The sequence below is a fragment of the Lolium rigidum genome, chromosome 5 (assembly GCF_022539505.1).
Source record: "Lolium rigidum isolate FL_2022 chromosome 5, APGP_CSIRO_Lrig_0.1, whole genome shotgun sequence".
NCBI classification, from domain to species: Eukaryota; Viridiplantae; Streptophyta; class Magnoliopsida; order Poales; family Poaceae; genus Lolium; species Lolium rigidum.
In genome coordinates, this window is record NC_061512.1 from 214,135,325 (window position 1) to 214,151,995 (window position 16,671).

At 44.3% G+C, this 16,671-nt stretch overlaps 1 protein-coding gene across 1 annotated transcript; it reads left to right on the forward strand.

The window, feature by feature from the left end:
• Positions 1-5,905: 5,905 nt before the first annotated feature.
• Positions 5,906-7,127, forward strand: LOC124657048 (transcription factor MYB36-like). The gene is made up of 3 exons (XM_047195678.1): positions 5,906-6,041; positions 6,175-6,304; positions 6,413-7,127. Exons 1-3 carry the CDS (start codon positions 5,906-5,908, stop codon positions 7,125-7,127), a joined length of 981 nt encoding a protein of 326 aa, XP_047051634.1.
• The last annotated feature ends 9,544 nt before the right edge of the window (positions 7,128-16,671 follow it).

Consider the following 16,671-nt stretch of genomic DNA (forward strand, 5'->3'; position numbering starts at 1 on the left):
CAACGAAGAACAACGGGTGTGAACACAAAACTCAACGGAATATAAATCGTTACGCTCTGAACCATGAGATTATAAACGCAGCACAGAGAAGATGAAAGCTAGATATATATCCATCGCCTAGTCGGTAATGGCCGGCTAGCTCCACTAACTAGGTACTTTGCGACAATATCTCCGGGCTGCCCCGTTCCGTCGCGTCGTCGCCTTCGTCGTCGCCGAAATGGTCAAAATCAACAGAAAAAAGAGGTGGATCGCCGCAGCAACTTTATGCGCTGGACGACGTTTTCTCACTGCATCTTCTGCAGCACCTATTCTCTCTGATCGATTACAGAAAAAGTTTCACCTTTCGTTTAGCACAAGGGAGAAATGAGAAAGTTATTTCAGGGTATCAGAAGTGCCGGAATGGGGCCATGCAAGCACCTCTTGGAACTTGGCTTGCATGATCGACGAAAAATAAATACATACAGATCGATCAGTGTAAGTATGTACACTGTTAGTCTCTGCAGCACGTACCCTTTGTGATGAAGATGGTTAATTAGTCAAGCTGCAGAAGCTATCACAGTCAGTGCATGTATACACACATCATGATGCTTCCCAATGATAAGGATTTTTGTTTTACTATACACCCATCGTCGATAATATAATCTAATACTGTTGTCGATGCCTTATTGGAGTACGGTCGCAGCTGACTTTTGCTCCGTATTTGTACGCATGATGGTTGGCATGGACAATACTAGTTTATTGTATTTCATAATCATAGCAGAGGTTGATCACACGATATTTTTGTTAATGAAAGGAAGTACTGCATGTAATCCAAATTATTTCCACAAGTGGAGTTTGATATAACTGGTAAGGCCAACAAGCATTGTTCTGCCCTAAATTATTTCCACATGTGTGTAGTGTCTTTGGCAGCGGGAAGGGAAAACAAATGAATATGAACCACATGTAAATTTGACGAAAATGCAAGTGCCAAAACACAAGAATATTGCACGAACAACTGTTTTGTTTGAATAGATCAAAGTAATAAGTTTCACCGTGTTTTTCTATTAAACGGAGGAAAAGGCTCCCCTTCTAGAGGCTCTGATTCAAATCTCTTTCTAAGAATCTACTCAAACAATTATATTGCTTCAAACCTCTTTATATTTTGCAGGAAACATAACATCCACTCAAACCTCTTACAAAAATCCGTTGTTTTTCCTATAATGAAATCAAACAAACTTTGGTGCACATGAAATCTTGTAGATTGGAATGGGAATGACGTTATAATCCTGAGTTTTTTCTATTCATGCATTTTCGAACCATGCAAATCAAAGAGACCGTAATACAAGAGAGGAAAATAGGTGCTTCAAAAAGAGAGAGAAAAATAAACAAAAAACTAGAATTATTGCTAACACGAAATCGGTATAGATGGACACATCAAGATACCCACAAGAAATGATCTTCTGCATGAACGGAAGACCCAACCAGAGCCACACACACTCCGTTGAAGATAATCATAATTATGCACGGGTGATCTTGCACCCCCTCGTCAATCGATTTTTTTTTTCTTCTCAAAATAGGCTTTCGTTCCTCTTTATAAATAAAGCAACTACATCCGTACGAGGTTCGACAACGAAAACGGAAAAAGAACAGAGTCTTTTGGGGCAACAACACAAACGTGCTGAAGCTAAAAAAACACAAGCAATACAGCCCTACAAAGTACAACTCATCGGCCGGAATGCGTAGATAAGAGGCGTGCTGCCGCTAGTAGATCCTCCAGCATGCCATCTAGTCGGTCCCTGTCCCGCCGCCTACATAGCAGGTACCACCGCTACAAACAGGCTAAGAATTTGAACACCGAGTCTGATAACCATTTTGTTGTGGGTAGTCCAGAGGGTACATGTCATAGCAGCAAACACCAACCAGAAGAGGCGCCCCTCCTACCAGTATGACTAAAAAATGAAGCTCCAAATAAACTGGGATGCGGGATAGGAAAATATAATGTGCCTAGTAGACTCCGGGACCGTACACAGCGCCTCAATCGATTTTTTTGCATGTTTACTACAAGTTGCTGAGAGTTTGAACTTGGCTTCGAGATTATGTATGTACGCAACTATTACCAATATCAGAAAGGAAACAAGTTTTGAGTGAGAGTTTAAACATGGCTTTACCCATGCGAGTTAGCCTCCCTTTCCTTGCCCCATGTCGCCGTTTGCTCATTTCACTACTTATTCCTCCTCTCTTCTTCAAGATAATATGGTCAAAAGGAACACCCGCGAGCGTTAACTAATTTATATCTAGGCCAGCGAGCAAACACACATTTGTTGGCTATAGTGGAGCTTTGTGATTACTAAGAAATATTTTTATTTACATCTAACTTTTTGAAATAACTACATGATTGCAAGATTTCAAAAAAAAAACATAACTTTATTTGTTGGTACTTATTTTGGTCCATGTTATAATGTTAGCAAGTATATTCAAGATGCCCTTGGCACCGAGATTGGTTAGGATAATTCCCTTGCTAACAATTTTTTCGCACCGTTTGGCTAACCAAGTTGTTGATGCTTCTAGGGCTATGTTTATATAAAAAAAAGGTAAAACATGAGCAATTGTCTATTTCTTAGTTGCCTGATTTTAAAATCTAGACCATATTTCCCCTTCATCGAAAAGAAGATCACATTTTTCACTCCATATATAACATACAAACTTAATATTATGCCAACATTTGACAACAAAGAGTGTGATCAAAAGTATCATGTTTTTGTAGCTAATGGGATGAAGTGTCTGGTTTCGTAGCAGAGGGACTAAAAATGATCAGCCAAGTAAGTGTAGGAAAACAATGATGATGAAGGATGGGAGCTATGTTACCTCCTTGAAGACGAGCTCGTGCAAGTCTTCTCTTTGGAGGGAATAAGGTCTATTAGCACCAGTGTAGTTGCCTCAACTGGATCCTTAAAGGTAAAGTGAGCAAGACATACTTCCATGCTATTGCGAATGAAGGGAAACTAAAATGCTCTATCCTTATCGTTTCCATGATGTTGGTGTTATATATGACAAGAAAGCCATTTAATACCATATGTACAACTTTTACATTGAGATATTAGGCTCAAAGAAGCATAAGCTGCTTTCTTTGGCTCATAGTGTGTGGTCCTCGCCCGAAAGGGCTTCCGATGACGAGAATCTAACCATTTCCCTCTCCTTTATGCCAGAAGAACTGGATGTGGTGATCAAGGCAACACTAGGTCCATTTATGTTCCTATTGGCTTTCTAAAATGTTTTGGCCGCTTATCAAGAATTTTATCCTTCACACCCTCAATTTCTTTGTGTTAGGCATGCTAGATGTATCTAGAATCAAGTCAGGTGTTCTTCCGCTCATTCCCAAGGTGGGTGAGGCTGATTCGACCAGACAATTTTGGCCAATTGCTTTGATCAACATCATCTTCAATATCATTTCAAAACTCTATGCTTCTTGTTTGTCCCTAGTAGTGCACTAAATCATTGCCCCTTTTTCGACAACATTCATTAAAGGACATCTAATGAATCATGGGCGCTCGATATTCACAAGATCATTCAAGAGAAAGACTACAAACCTAGAAGTAGTCATTTAAATCTTGACTTTGAGAAAGCTTATGATAGAGTGAGCTTTGGATTTCCTCCATGAGGTATTGACATGTAAAAGGCATTGGATCAAGTTTCATTCACAAAATCATGCAATTTGTTTATGGAGGCCAGACAATTATTTGCATCAATGAGAAAATGTGCTCTCTTTTATAAACAATAAGGGAGTAAGGTAGGGAAATAATCTCTCTCCCCTCTTCTCTTTGAATACATCGTTGATGCCTTGGTTGCCATGTTGGAAGCCACAAAGAGGGCAGGTTACATCAACAAGGTAGTCCCTCACTTAATTCATGGCAGGGTCTCATACCTTCAATACGCCAACGACACAATATCACTCATCCAAAATGATGACCTAATAATTGCAAATCTGAAGTTCCTTTATTTTAAAAAAGGCATTCTATTAAATTTTTTCACATGTTCCATTAGTACTAATAGTATGGAAAACTCTATCCTTATTTATAATGTACAAGTAAAGTAAAACACATCCTAGTCCATACGTCTAACAAGATAACCATAAAATGAAATACTTCAAATATAATAAAAAATCGAAATCCATAGGGTATAATTCATACCATCCTCCAAGGGAGCTAAAGTTGCAACTTATTAGGAGAAAGTTTGGAATACTAAAATAATATGCGTGCGAGAAAATAAACAAGCTAAAACTATAAAAGATAATACAAGGTCTTAAAGATGTCCCCAAGTTTGGAATCAAGTTAGGTGAGATCAAATAATCCCTCGAGATTATTTGATATAGTACGTGGCAAAGTCTTCTTAAGCTGGAGTGATGGCATTAGTAGCTCGGTAAAGATCAGCCACGAGAGTCTTGTTTGTTGAGGTGAGGATAGAGATTTGGAGCTTATACTGCCGATTGAGTGTCTCTAGATGGTGAACTTTAGCCTTTAATACCTCAATCGACTTACTATAAGTATCAATAGCCCGAAGACAAACTTCGAGATTAGCCCCCATCCCCGTCATGTTCTTCTTATCCATCAAATCAAGAGAGCGCCTCAAAAGGTTAAGGTGTCTCGGGGATCTAGAAGCATATGCCTCAATTCTCTTGGTACGTTGATTGAGGGAGTTAAGAGAGGCCTACATCTCCTTTTCCTCAAGAAATAGCCTCTTGAGGCCTCGGGGAAATTTTTAGTCTTGTCTCTTTATCACAAGATATGCCATGGAGATAGACCATTTCTACAAAGATATTTGGTTACCTAAAATCTCTATGAAAATAAAATCTTCACGAGGCAATTGGCCCGTCGAAGGTTACCTTCTAGCTGTCAAATTATGAAAAAGATATGGTTCCTCAAATGCCATGTGTGCCTACTGTGGCTAGCTGAAAACACTTACCACATCTTCTTGTTCTACCCGTTGGCTAGTTTCATGTGTAGTTGTGCTCGTAATATTCTTGGAGTTTAGTGGAATCGAACGATATTTTCTCTGATTTTTGTCATCTAGAAAGTATGACCGCTCAACAAGATTCTTACAGTTTTGGCAAGCTATCTCCAACTCCGCCACTACACACCCATGTGGGCTCCGCACCAGCGCCATCCTCTCATCGCCTGGAATATCTGGAATGAACGGAACGATAGGGTTTTCAACAACATGTCTTCTCTACCTATGGTGCTCATCGAGAAAATCAAGGGCACATCTAGGGATTGGGTTTTCGTAGGTGCCAAGCATCTTGCGGAGATTATAGCCTAAGCCCACTCCCAATTCAAGGATCTCCATTATTATTATTTTCTTTATTGGCCGGCCATATGTCCTCCTTGCTCCTTCTATATCAACATTACAATATATGCAAAGCTTTGCCTTATCTCAAAAGAAAAAAAACGAGACAAAAAACATAATTTTATGTAGAATTACCTCTTTTTGGTTTGTGATGTAACTGTGATTCATATAATGGATAAAGAGGTACGAAATTCTCAAAAAACAATTATAGGTGAATGAGATTTAAAGAAAGTCCAGGAAACTAAAAAAGAAGTTGAGAACAAGCTGAGCGAAAGCATGACATAAAGCAACCGAGAGGGGCGGCCATATACAAATCAATACTGGGAGCAGTATCGCATAGTACTTTTGTCCTCCCACACCGGCAACCCGAGCTCATCGGTCCCTATAAAATGCCCGGTCCTCGCGGCACGCTCTCACCACTCATCAGCCATCCACCGCCGCCGTCGATCGACCCAGCACCCGCTGCTGCTGCGTCGGCCACCGCGGTGTACGCCACATGCGATCGAACTAGCTGGTAAGCTAGAGGTGAACTGAAGGAGCGAAGGAGATCGATCGAAAGGTCAAGCTCACTCGGGGTGAACTGAAGATGGGGCGGGCGCCGTGCTGCGACAAGGCGAGCGTGAAGAAGGGGCCGTGGGCGGCGGAGGAGGACGCCGTGCTCAGGGCCTACATCGCCGCGAACGGTACCGGCGAAAACTGGATCGCGCTCCCTCGCAAGATCGGTACGTGTGTGTATGTATGATGCAATGATCTTTCGTGCCCACCAGGGCGGCTGGCTATGCGCATGCGCCTCTGTGGCACCGGATGACCGGAGTGATCGATCATGTGTTTATATGTGCACGTCGATGGCTGCAGGCCTGAACAGGTGCGGCAAGAGCTGCCGGCTGAGATGGCTCAACTACCTCCGGCCCAACATCCGGCACGGCGGATTCACCGACGACGAGGACCGGCTCATATGCAGCCTCTACGCCAGCATCGGGAGCAGGTTCGTGCGTCCGCGCATAGACGCGTATCCGCCGCGTTCATATATATACTACGCACACCTTTTCAACCACCGCGACGCGTAGCTAAAGGACTTAATTTCATGGTGCAGGTGGTCGACCATCGCCGCGCAGCTGCCGGGGAGGACGGACAACGACGTCAAGAACTACTGGAACACCAAGCTCAAACGGCGACTGCTCGGTGGCGGCCGCCGCGGGATCAGGTACGCGTTGCCGCAGCCGCGCCTCATCCTTGCCAGCCCGGCCGGCTACAGCGCCGCATCGTCATCGGCGCTCGAGAGGATGCAGCTAAGCGTGCAGCGGCGCCACGGCATCCCACATGAATCCAACCCCGGGTCGTTCACCTTCTACGGCAACCTCGCCGCACCACCGTGTCCGGCCCAGCAATCTCTTCTTTCTCCTGCTGCCACCAGCTACGCAGGGATCGGTACAGCTAGTGGCTGCTCCGGGTTCTGGTCGCATATCCAAACCAGTACCTACACGGGCCGCGTTAGCGTTGAAGACCAGGGAGCCGTCTGGGGCAGCGGCAGCACCACACCGCTCTCCACGAGCACCACCGGCGAGGCGGCAGCGGGCATCGACAGCTCGAGCTCCACACCGACGGCGAGCTCCGTGACCTTTGGCGGCGACATGGAGGATGAGCTCGACATGCTGCTCCGGCAGATCAGCGGCTTCGAGGAGGGCAACAGCCAGCTTGTCGGCGGCGGGGCGGCAGCGGACGGCAGCGCTGGTTCTTGGAGCTCCTGTTCTACTCCTGGAGTAGACTCGGTGTTCCACGAGTATGTACAACAAGGGTTCGGGCAGTAGTAAATTTACGATGATAATAGTAGGCATTTCAGATCAGAATATGATCAGGATACTTTTTTTTTTTCGAAAATATGATCAGGATACTTGAGAGGTACTATGTGAATATGTATTGCTAGTTCAATAGCTTCTTTTTCTAAAGACTTGGCTTTGCATGAGTGTATCGTCAAATGCAGAACCGATATATATACATATGTACCCGCAAAAAAAGATATATATACATATGGGTTTAGAAAGGGATATGAGTTGATTTGACCCTTGTGCATGAACATTATTTTTTAGAATAAAAGGGCATAGCCCCGGTTCCATTTCTGAAACCAGATCCTTTTACATTGTTTTACAACTTATTTTCCAAGTTTTCCTCCAACTTATACCAAAAGTCATATAAATCAAATCACCGACATAGAAACACGAAGCACTAGAGAAAACAAACTGAAAACCCACCAACAGGAAACCTTTGCAGTAGCTAAAGAAAAGTGCTCAAAGCCTGGGCAAGACTCTAAACCCTTCACCATCTCCAACCATCATCAGCGTATTTGCTTCCAATGTCCTCGCCAGGTCTACCACCGTGATCTTCAATGTTTCTCCAACTTCACACTTCAGATTTCCCATGTAGACTTCTGTCTCAGTCTTTGCCTTCTTTTCTGGGGTCAACCAGGCTCCGGCCACAATAGCAGAGGTGGAGCACGAGTCAAAGCCTCTAAACTGTTCACAGTTATCAGCAGCCTTTCTTTTTCTCCCCCTTTGATCATGATTCTCCATTGAGCAAGGGTATAGGATACTCTCGTTCAAAGCACATGCATACCCATCCAAGGTGTTCGATTGAACACCATATCATTTCTAGTTAGCCAAACAATCCTTAAAATGGAAACATTGATCATATTCAAAACCAAATTCTTCTTCTTATTGTTCCATAGCTCAGAAATTTCAACTAAAGTTGAAGAGGGGAAGGTACTACCCAAAATCCTCGTAATTTCTGACCACATATTGGAAACAACAACACAATCCAAGAATAAGTGATGACATGTCTCTTCTGCATTGCAAAAGACACATGTAAGGTCATCTACTAATTGTCCGGCTCTTGACTAAGCTATCTCTAGCGAGAATTTTATTGTGCATCATCAGCCATAGGAAGAATTGAACCTTAGGAGGAACTTTTAAAGTCCATACATAATGAATATTAACAAGTACAATTCCTCTAAAATTGATAATGGCATACATGGATTTAACATTATAAACCCCATTAGGTTCCCACATCCAAATGAGAGCATCATCCTCATCATCTAGTTGTAGAGTTTGTGCAATATGTATAATCTCATACCATTGCAACAGTAATCTATGATCAAAGCACCTCCTAAAAGTTACTTTTAAAGATACTCCATCACAGAGGTTAAAAGTAGTATGGTTTTGTTCATTGACTAGGTAGTAAACCTCCCAATATTGGATGGCCAGACTGCACGGACCAAAGCAATGGACCTCCCAAATCTTCACTCTCTTACCATTCCCCACCTTCCATTTGTACCCATTTTGGCCGCTTTAGCAGCACAAAGCACACCTTTCCAAAATGGGGAAACACCAATAGCTGAACAAGAGAAGATATTAGTTTAATACAAGGGGTTCTCTACTTAATCATCAGTTAGTAAGTGCATCATCAGTTACTATCAGCAAGCATGCATGATGATGTGACAGTGATATAAGCTGCGCAATATAAGGCTGATTGAAGTTTGGGAGTCATCTTTGTCTGGACATGACTTATCGCCATACAAAGCTTTCTACAGCTCAACCATTCTGCCATTTGATTCAAGTTTCAATACCAGCCTCAAAATATCAGGCGTGAGTGGAGAGACTTGAGGGAATGCCTGCAGAAGTAGCACACGATTAAAGATCAGAGAAGGCATCCGGGGTGAAATACAAGTCTTCTCGAATATCCGCAAATGTCCCAAGCAAATGTCTCCGTTTTGAACCAAACCGGGACCAATGGGGGGCACTGGTCCCGGTTCATCATGAAAACCCTTTAGTCCCGGTTCGTTTGGACCCTTTAGTCCCCTTCGTATTACGAACCGGGACTAAAGGGTGGTCTATGGGGCAAAACCCTTTAGTCCCCCTTCGTATTACCAACCGGGACTAAAGGTCTGCCCTTTAGTCCCGGTTCGTAATACGAAGGGGGACTAAAGGGTTTTTGCCTCCCCATGCACCTCCACCCCCCCCCCCTGTGGATCGCCTTTTTTAACACTGTAAAATATAAAAGAAAATGATAGAAAATTCAAAAAATAAAATCTTTTCAGATTCTTGTATGTTATGCAACCTACTATTAGGGAAAATTAACAAATTTGAGTTTTCATTTTTTTTGCAAAAAAGGTTTGAAAAATGGTAAAACCGCATTAACTTTTGCATACGACGTCGAAAAAAAACGTGTAATACAATGGTTTACCCGGTTAGCCAATTTTTAGATTCCCAAAATTCCAAATGAAAATATGAAAGCAGGAAGATTTTAGTTTTTGCCAGAAATTCGGAATTTTATATTTTTAATTTTTTTAAAATAATAATTACATCATGCATAAAGATTACTATTACTTAACCATAAAGTTAGCCAATTTTTAGATTTTCAAATTTTCAAGTTTGGCAAAAAAATATTAAAAAATAATAAATTAAAAAACTATTATAATACAAATTAAAAAAATTAAAATTATAATACCATTACCACAACATGTTATTACGTCATTAGTTTTGTTTATTAAAATAATTATTTGTAATTCGATTAATAAATAAGTGTGACATCGACCAACATGTTAATAGGATTGATATGATAGTAGTATCACAACATGCGCGCGAAGCACTTGGAAGCGGGATGTGAAAGGAACTTGGAAGTTAAGCGTGCTAGTGCTGTAGTAGTGGGAGGATGGGTGACCGAGCGGGAAGTTGGACCACGGTAAGTAATTTGACTAGAGATTATAAGCGTAGTTAGAGATTAAGTGTAGTTAGAGGCTAAACTAGTTAAATAACTGAAATACTAGAAATTCTGAAAAAAATAGAAAAAAAGAGGAGCGAAAAATGATTGGGCATAACAAAATGGATTAAAAAAATTAACAAATTTCCTTTAGTCCCGGTTGGTGTTACAAACCGGGACTAAAGGTCATTTTCTCGACGCGCGCCAGCAGCCCATGTGGCGAGACCTTTAATCCCGGTTTGTTTTACAACCGGGACTAAAGGGGAGGGCCTTTAGTCCCGGATGGTTAGTCCCGGTTCCAAAACCGGGACTAAAGGCCCTTATAAACCGGGATTATAGGCCCTTTTTCTATTAGTGCCGGATGGTTAGTCCCGGTTGGCGCGTATTTATATTAAGATGTAGAAGCCCGTATAGAGGAACAATGCCACCTGCCACCTGGTCCTAGGCAACCATAGACGAACGTGAAATACAAGTCTGGCATAACGCTAAGCAAGTTACAGTGTCTTATATTAGTCATACCGTGACAAGCGGAAGTTGGTGCTAACGGTGGATGGCGACGAGGAGCTATGCGTCGGCTAGGAAGGGGTGCAGCCTCAGGTTAGCGTGGTTTTTGAAGCAGCGGCTCTTTTCCTGGGTGTCAGGTTTGGTTGCTTGGACGACAAACCCGTCGACTAGTTTGGTGCGTGGCCTCGGGGCAGCGTGTGAGCGTTGTTCAGGTTGTAGCTGGAGCGGCGGCTCCGAAATCCTTAGCTTGAGGGTGGTTGTTATGGTTGCTTGGGCGACATAGTGTTGGATGTAGATGGGCTGCAACCCAGTAAGGCAGCCTATGTAGCCTATAATTTCTGAAATCTCAAGACCTATCACGTTGGCAGCTTGGGGACAGTCTCGGGGGACAAATTTTAGTCCTACATTGCTAGTTGGAGGGAGTTGGAGTGGTATATAAAAGGGATGCTCTTCTAGTCCTTCCAAGTGAGTGAGAAGAGAAAAAGCCCTCGCTCACTCCTCCTCCTCCGCCACCCGCATCGCCACGCATCGCAAGCGTTCCGCGCCGCGCCGTGTCGCGTGACTCAAGTTCGAGACACCTTTCGGGAAACGATTGCGTGCATGGCCGTCCGGGAGAGCAGACCTCCGAAACCCCGTCCGTTGAGATCCTGCACCGGGAGGCGGGCGATAAGGTTTTTGGGGAGCGTCTCGGTGCGACTGCTCGCTGTTGTTCGTGTTATTCTTCGCCGTTTCGACTGCTTCCTCAACAAATTCGACTACACCATGGGCGACATCAACGATGGCATGGTGCTGCTGCTGGTGCGATCTTCCCGGTCGCGATGTACATGATTTTCCTCTCTTACCTTGAACTGTTACTTGTTCCATGTTCGGATCTGATGCACGCGCTTAGTCTAATGTGTGTGGTTAAGTATGCTAGTGCATCTGTGATGTTTGCTTTCGGCAATTAAACTCGCTCGGAAATTTCCTAATATATATTCTAACAATCCAAAAAAATTATATGCTTAGGAAATTTTAACCGTATGGTTTTGCTGCTGCGCTCAAACCGAGCCTGTTTATGGGTTCTCATTTCAAGAGATGGCAAACTAAGACCCTCTTGTGGCTCACTGCTATGGGCATGCACCGAGTTGCGGAAGGTACTCCAAGAGGTCCGCTTACTCCTTAAGAGGATAAAGTGTTCGGGGAGGCCACCATAGTATTTGTGGGTGCCTTCTTGAGTGTGCTTGGAGACAAGTTGGTTGATGCTTATCTGCACATCCAAAATGGGATGGAACCGTGGGACGCACTGGACGCTAAGTTCGGTGATGCCGATGCCGGAGGTGAACTCTATGCTATGGAGCAGTTCAATGACTACCGAATGGTTGAGAACCGATTTGTAGTGGAAGAGGCTCACGAGATACAGATCATGGCAAAGGAACTTGAGCTCCTCAAGTGTGTGCTACGAGACAAGTTTTTCACGGGATGCATTGTCGCCAAGCTTTCCCCTTCGTGGAGGAACTTTGCCACTTCTCTGAAACATCAGAGGCATGAGTTCTCTATTGAGAATATCATTGGCTATCTAGATGTTGAGGAGAAGGCGAGGGCAAAAGACAAACACACTGGAGGAACCGAAGGACGTTATGCTGCCAATATGGTGCAGAAGAATGCCCACAAGTCCAAGGGAAAGAACAAGGGGGTCTCCCAGACTACCAACTTCAACAAGAAGGGGAAAACGGAGAAGAAAGGTCCTTGCTGGGTGATACGTCTCAAACGTATCTATAATTTCTTATATTCCATGCTACTTTTATAACAATACTTGCATGTTTTATACATACTTTACATCATTATTATACATTTTCCGGCACTAACCTATTAACAAGATACCGAAGTACCGATTCTTTGTTTCTCGCTGTTTTTGGTTTCGGAAATCCTACAAAGGAAATATTCTCGGAATTGGACAAAATCAACGCCCAGGGTCTTATTTTTCCGCGGAGCTTCCAGAAGACCGGAGGGGTTACGAAGAGGGGCCACGAGGGCCCGACACCATAGGCCAGCGCGGCCAGGGGGGGCCTGCGCCGCCCTATGGTGTGGGCCCCTCGCGCCGCCTCCTGACCTACCCTTCCGCCTAATTAAAGCCTTCGTCGCGAAAACCCCTGTACCGAGAGCCACGATACGGAAAACCTTCCAGAGACGCCGCCGCCGCCAATCCCATCTCAGGGGATTCAGGAGATCGCCTCCGGCACCCTGCCGGAGAGGGGAATCATCACCGGAGGGCTCTACATCATCATGCCTCGCCTCCGGATTGATGCGTGAGTAGTTCATCCTTGGACTATGGGTCCATAGCGGTAGCTAGATGGTTGTCTTCTCCGCTTGTGCTATCATTGTTTAGATCTTGTGAGCTGCCTAACATGATCAAGATCATCTATTTGTAATGCTACATGTTGTGTTTAGTGGGATCCGATGAATCTAGAATATTATGTCAAGTTGATTATCAATCTATCATATATGTGTTGTTTATGTTCTTGCATGCTCTCCGTTGCTAGTAGAGGCTCTGGCCAAGTTGATACTTGTAACTCCAAGAGGGGGTATTTATGCTCGATAGTGGGTTCATGCCTCCATTGAATTTGGGACGATGAATGAAAGTTCTAAGGTTGTGGATGTCTTGTTGCTACTAGGGATAAAACATCGATGCTTTGTCTAAGGATATTTGTGTTGATTACATTACGCACCATACTTAATGCAATTATCTCGTTGTTTACAACTTAATACTGGAGGGGGTGCGGATGCTAACCTGAAGGTGGATTATTTAGGCATAGATGCATGCTGGATACCGGTCTATGTACTTTGTCGTAATGCCCTGATTAAATCTCATAGTAATCATCATCGATATGTATTGAATCTTTATTTGTCAATTTCCCACCTGTAATTTATTCACCCAGCATGTTAGTTATCTTATTGGAGAGACACCACTAGTGAACTGTGGACCCCGGTCCATTCTTTTACATCTGAATACAATCTACTGCAATCATTGTTCTTTACTGTTCTTTGCAAACAAACATCATCTTCCACTCGATACGTGACAAAGGATTAATTTTTCAATGCCTACAGATCGTAGACTAGGGTTTTGCTGGAACTAGAGGGCAAGTAGATCTTGAAGGTTTCAGCCGAAAAGTACTCGCTGATTATGAAAACTAGGGTTCTGTTGACAATAGATTCGATCCTTTCTTTGTCCCTCGACTCCCCCTTATATAGAGGGTGGAGCCAAGGGTTTCGTAATACACAAGTTACAGAGTTCGGGAGGGTTTCGCACCCAACCCGTAAGATTACAAGTCTCTATGTTTCCTAATACAATCTATCTTTCCTTAACACTAAATGGGCTTCCGAATCTTCTTATCCTTCGAGTCCTGGGCCTTCAGTAAACCCCGGGTACCATCTTTGGCAGGCCCATTGGGGATGCCTATGTCAGTAGCCCCCGAGATTTTTCTTGAATCAAAGAATCAGGGAAAATCTCCAATCTTTAATCATTACATAATCTTTCGATATGCAAATATTATTTTGTACATGGATAACGGTAGTTGGGGCTAGTTCATCTGACGGATCAGGTACTAGTTAACTGCTCTAGTGGCAATCCGCAAAAACCTACTTCAAGATCACGTCCCTGGACATGATCTCGGGATACTGGTGTAAACTTCGACGAGTGCCGCTTAAGGTCTTACCATTCCGTCGAGTCCCGGTCATATTTTATCGCGTATCTAACGCGTCCGTTAGGATTTTTCTTCGTATCCGTTGATACGGAAAAAAGTAGCAATCCGCCGTCGGAGACGGTGCCACGCCGCTCGTAACGGATCCGGGGTCTTACCTTCGCAAAGTTTTGCGGCATTCAGAGATTTATTCGCAACTTCTAGCGCTCTGAGAATATATTGTCGAGTGCTTTTCGGCTGTTGGAATAGCACATTTTATTGAGTCAAATTTGATGACTTATTTTGTCTTCCCGATGGGAGTATATGTAGATTTATCTGTATAACTCGAAATATACTTACTTCTTTTTCTTTCTTTTGGTCGAAATTCATCGGGTACGCGAACAGCGTTCCCGATGGGAGTAACCCCCGAGGCTACAACCAAGAACTTGTGCTTGGGTGTAGGATCCACAGATTAATATCCTCTACCACTATATTGGTAATCCTTCTCGAGATTTTTTTATATCTATCGGGTGCGTGAACAGGGCTCCCGATGGGAGTAGCCCCCGAGGCTATGAACAAATGCTCGCGTTTGGTCATAGGCTCTCGCCATTTCTATATTGTCATTCTTGAAGTTTTCTCTTTTTCCAAAATAGCCCCCGAGCATTTGGGCAAAAACTTGTATTTGATCAAAGGCTCTCAAAATAATCTTGCGTTGTCGATATTTTGTATTGGAAACATGCGAAAACCGCTCCTCTCACTGCCTCGTGGGTCCAGATTCTCTCTCCGATGGACACGTCGTGCAAGTGGGGGACACACGTCCTCCACTTTTTCCGGCGCACGCGCTGTGCCGCCTGTCTTTTCTTTTCTCAGTGAAAATCCATTTTTACCCCTTGTCCACGTGTGCTCCATCTGCTCCGTAATTTTTCTATCCAACGGTTGCGTCGATTCACCACACCTCTATTTAAGTCCATCGTCTTCTTCCTCTATCACTTTCGCTTGCGCCGCCCATCTGCTCTTCCTCTGCAAAATTTCTCCATTGCGCCCTAAAATTCCTTGTGCTACACCGCTCGTGCGCTCTTCGCCTTCACTCTCGTTGATGCCACCGCGCAAACTCACTAAGCACAACGCGACTGCAACAAAGATGGCCACCGAAGATCTGGGAAGCTTGGAGTGGGAGAGATCCAAGATTTCCCCGCAAGATGCCAACCTGCTGAAGAAGCTCGGCATTAGCGGGAAGCAAGATGCGCTTCGCTTCCCCAAGGAAGAAAGCTACCCAGCTCCGCCGATGCAATACCGGGTTAGTTTTGTCGACCACCTCATACGTGGTCTTTCCACTCCCATTCATGACTTCCTTCGCGGGTTGTTGTTCATGTATGGACTGCAACTTCACCATCTCACTCCCAATTCCATCCTCCACATTGCTATTTTTATCACATTGTGTGAATCTTTCCTCGGGGTCCAGCCCAATTGGTCCCTCTGGAAACGTATCTTTTTCTGTCGCCGTAATGGTTCTCCCAACGTCGCCTACAACATAGGTGGCGTTGTAATCTGTGTCCGTCCTGACGTCGAATATTTCGACGTCAAATTCCCTGATTCTGTTCAAGGATGGCGCAAGAAATGTTTATACATCCGCGAGGAGAAGCACGGCTCTGTAGAAGACAACATTCCTCCTTTTGACGGTGCCGAAAAAATCTGTCATCGCCGATCTTGGGATGCCGAGGCTACCGATGCAGAAAAAGCGGCGACAGAGGCCCTGATGACGCGCATCCACGAGCTCCAAAATACTCGAGGACAAGAATTATCCGGTATCCAAATCACGGCATACTTCCTTCGAATTAGGGTGCAGCCTCTTCAAGCTCGCAAAAACCCTCTTTGGATGTACGCTGGCGATGAAGATGGAGATCGCTTGTCGACGAATTTATCGGTCAAGGACTTGGAGAAACTTGTCCGAAAGGTCTCGTCATTGAGCAAGAAAGATGCCGTCCCGACTTCTTGCGGTGTGACGCCATATAGCGCCGCCAACGCACTCCCGCAGGTAATATTTTTGTTCATGTCTTTATTTTCCTTCTATCTTTTTCCTTCAAACACTTCATGCCGATATTTTTCCTGTCTTTGAATAGAACCACGCAACTGCGTCACCTCTTCCTCCCCTTCCCGAAGGTGGAGAAGTTGAAGAAAGGGCCGTTGTCACCGACGACAACCAGGGTGCGTCTCGCCCTGAGAGTGAAGCCGCAATTTCTCGAAAATCTGCGGCAACCTCTGAAAAGGACGCCGAGGCTGAAGCAACTTCTTCGACACGCTTGCCTCCTTCAGCTGCTTCTCCTAGGAGCAAAAGGAAAAGAGACGAGGCTGTCGACACCGGTACCTCCAAAACCAGTGCTGCCGACGCCGAGGAACCTGTGCTTGATTTGTATGAAGCTGCTCTTGTTAGCTCGTAAGT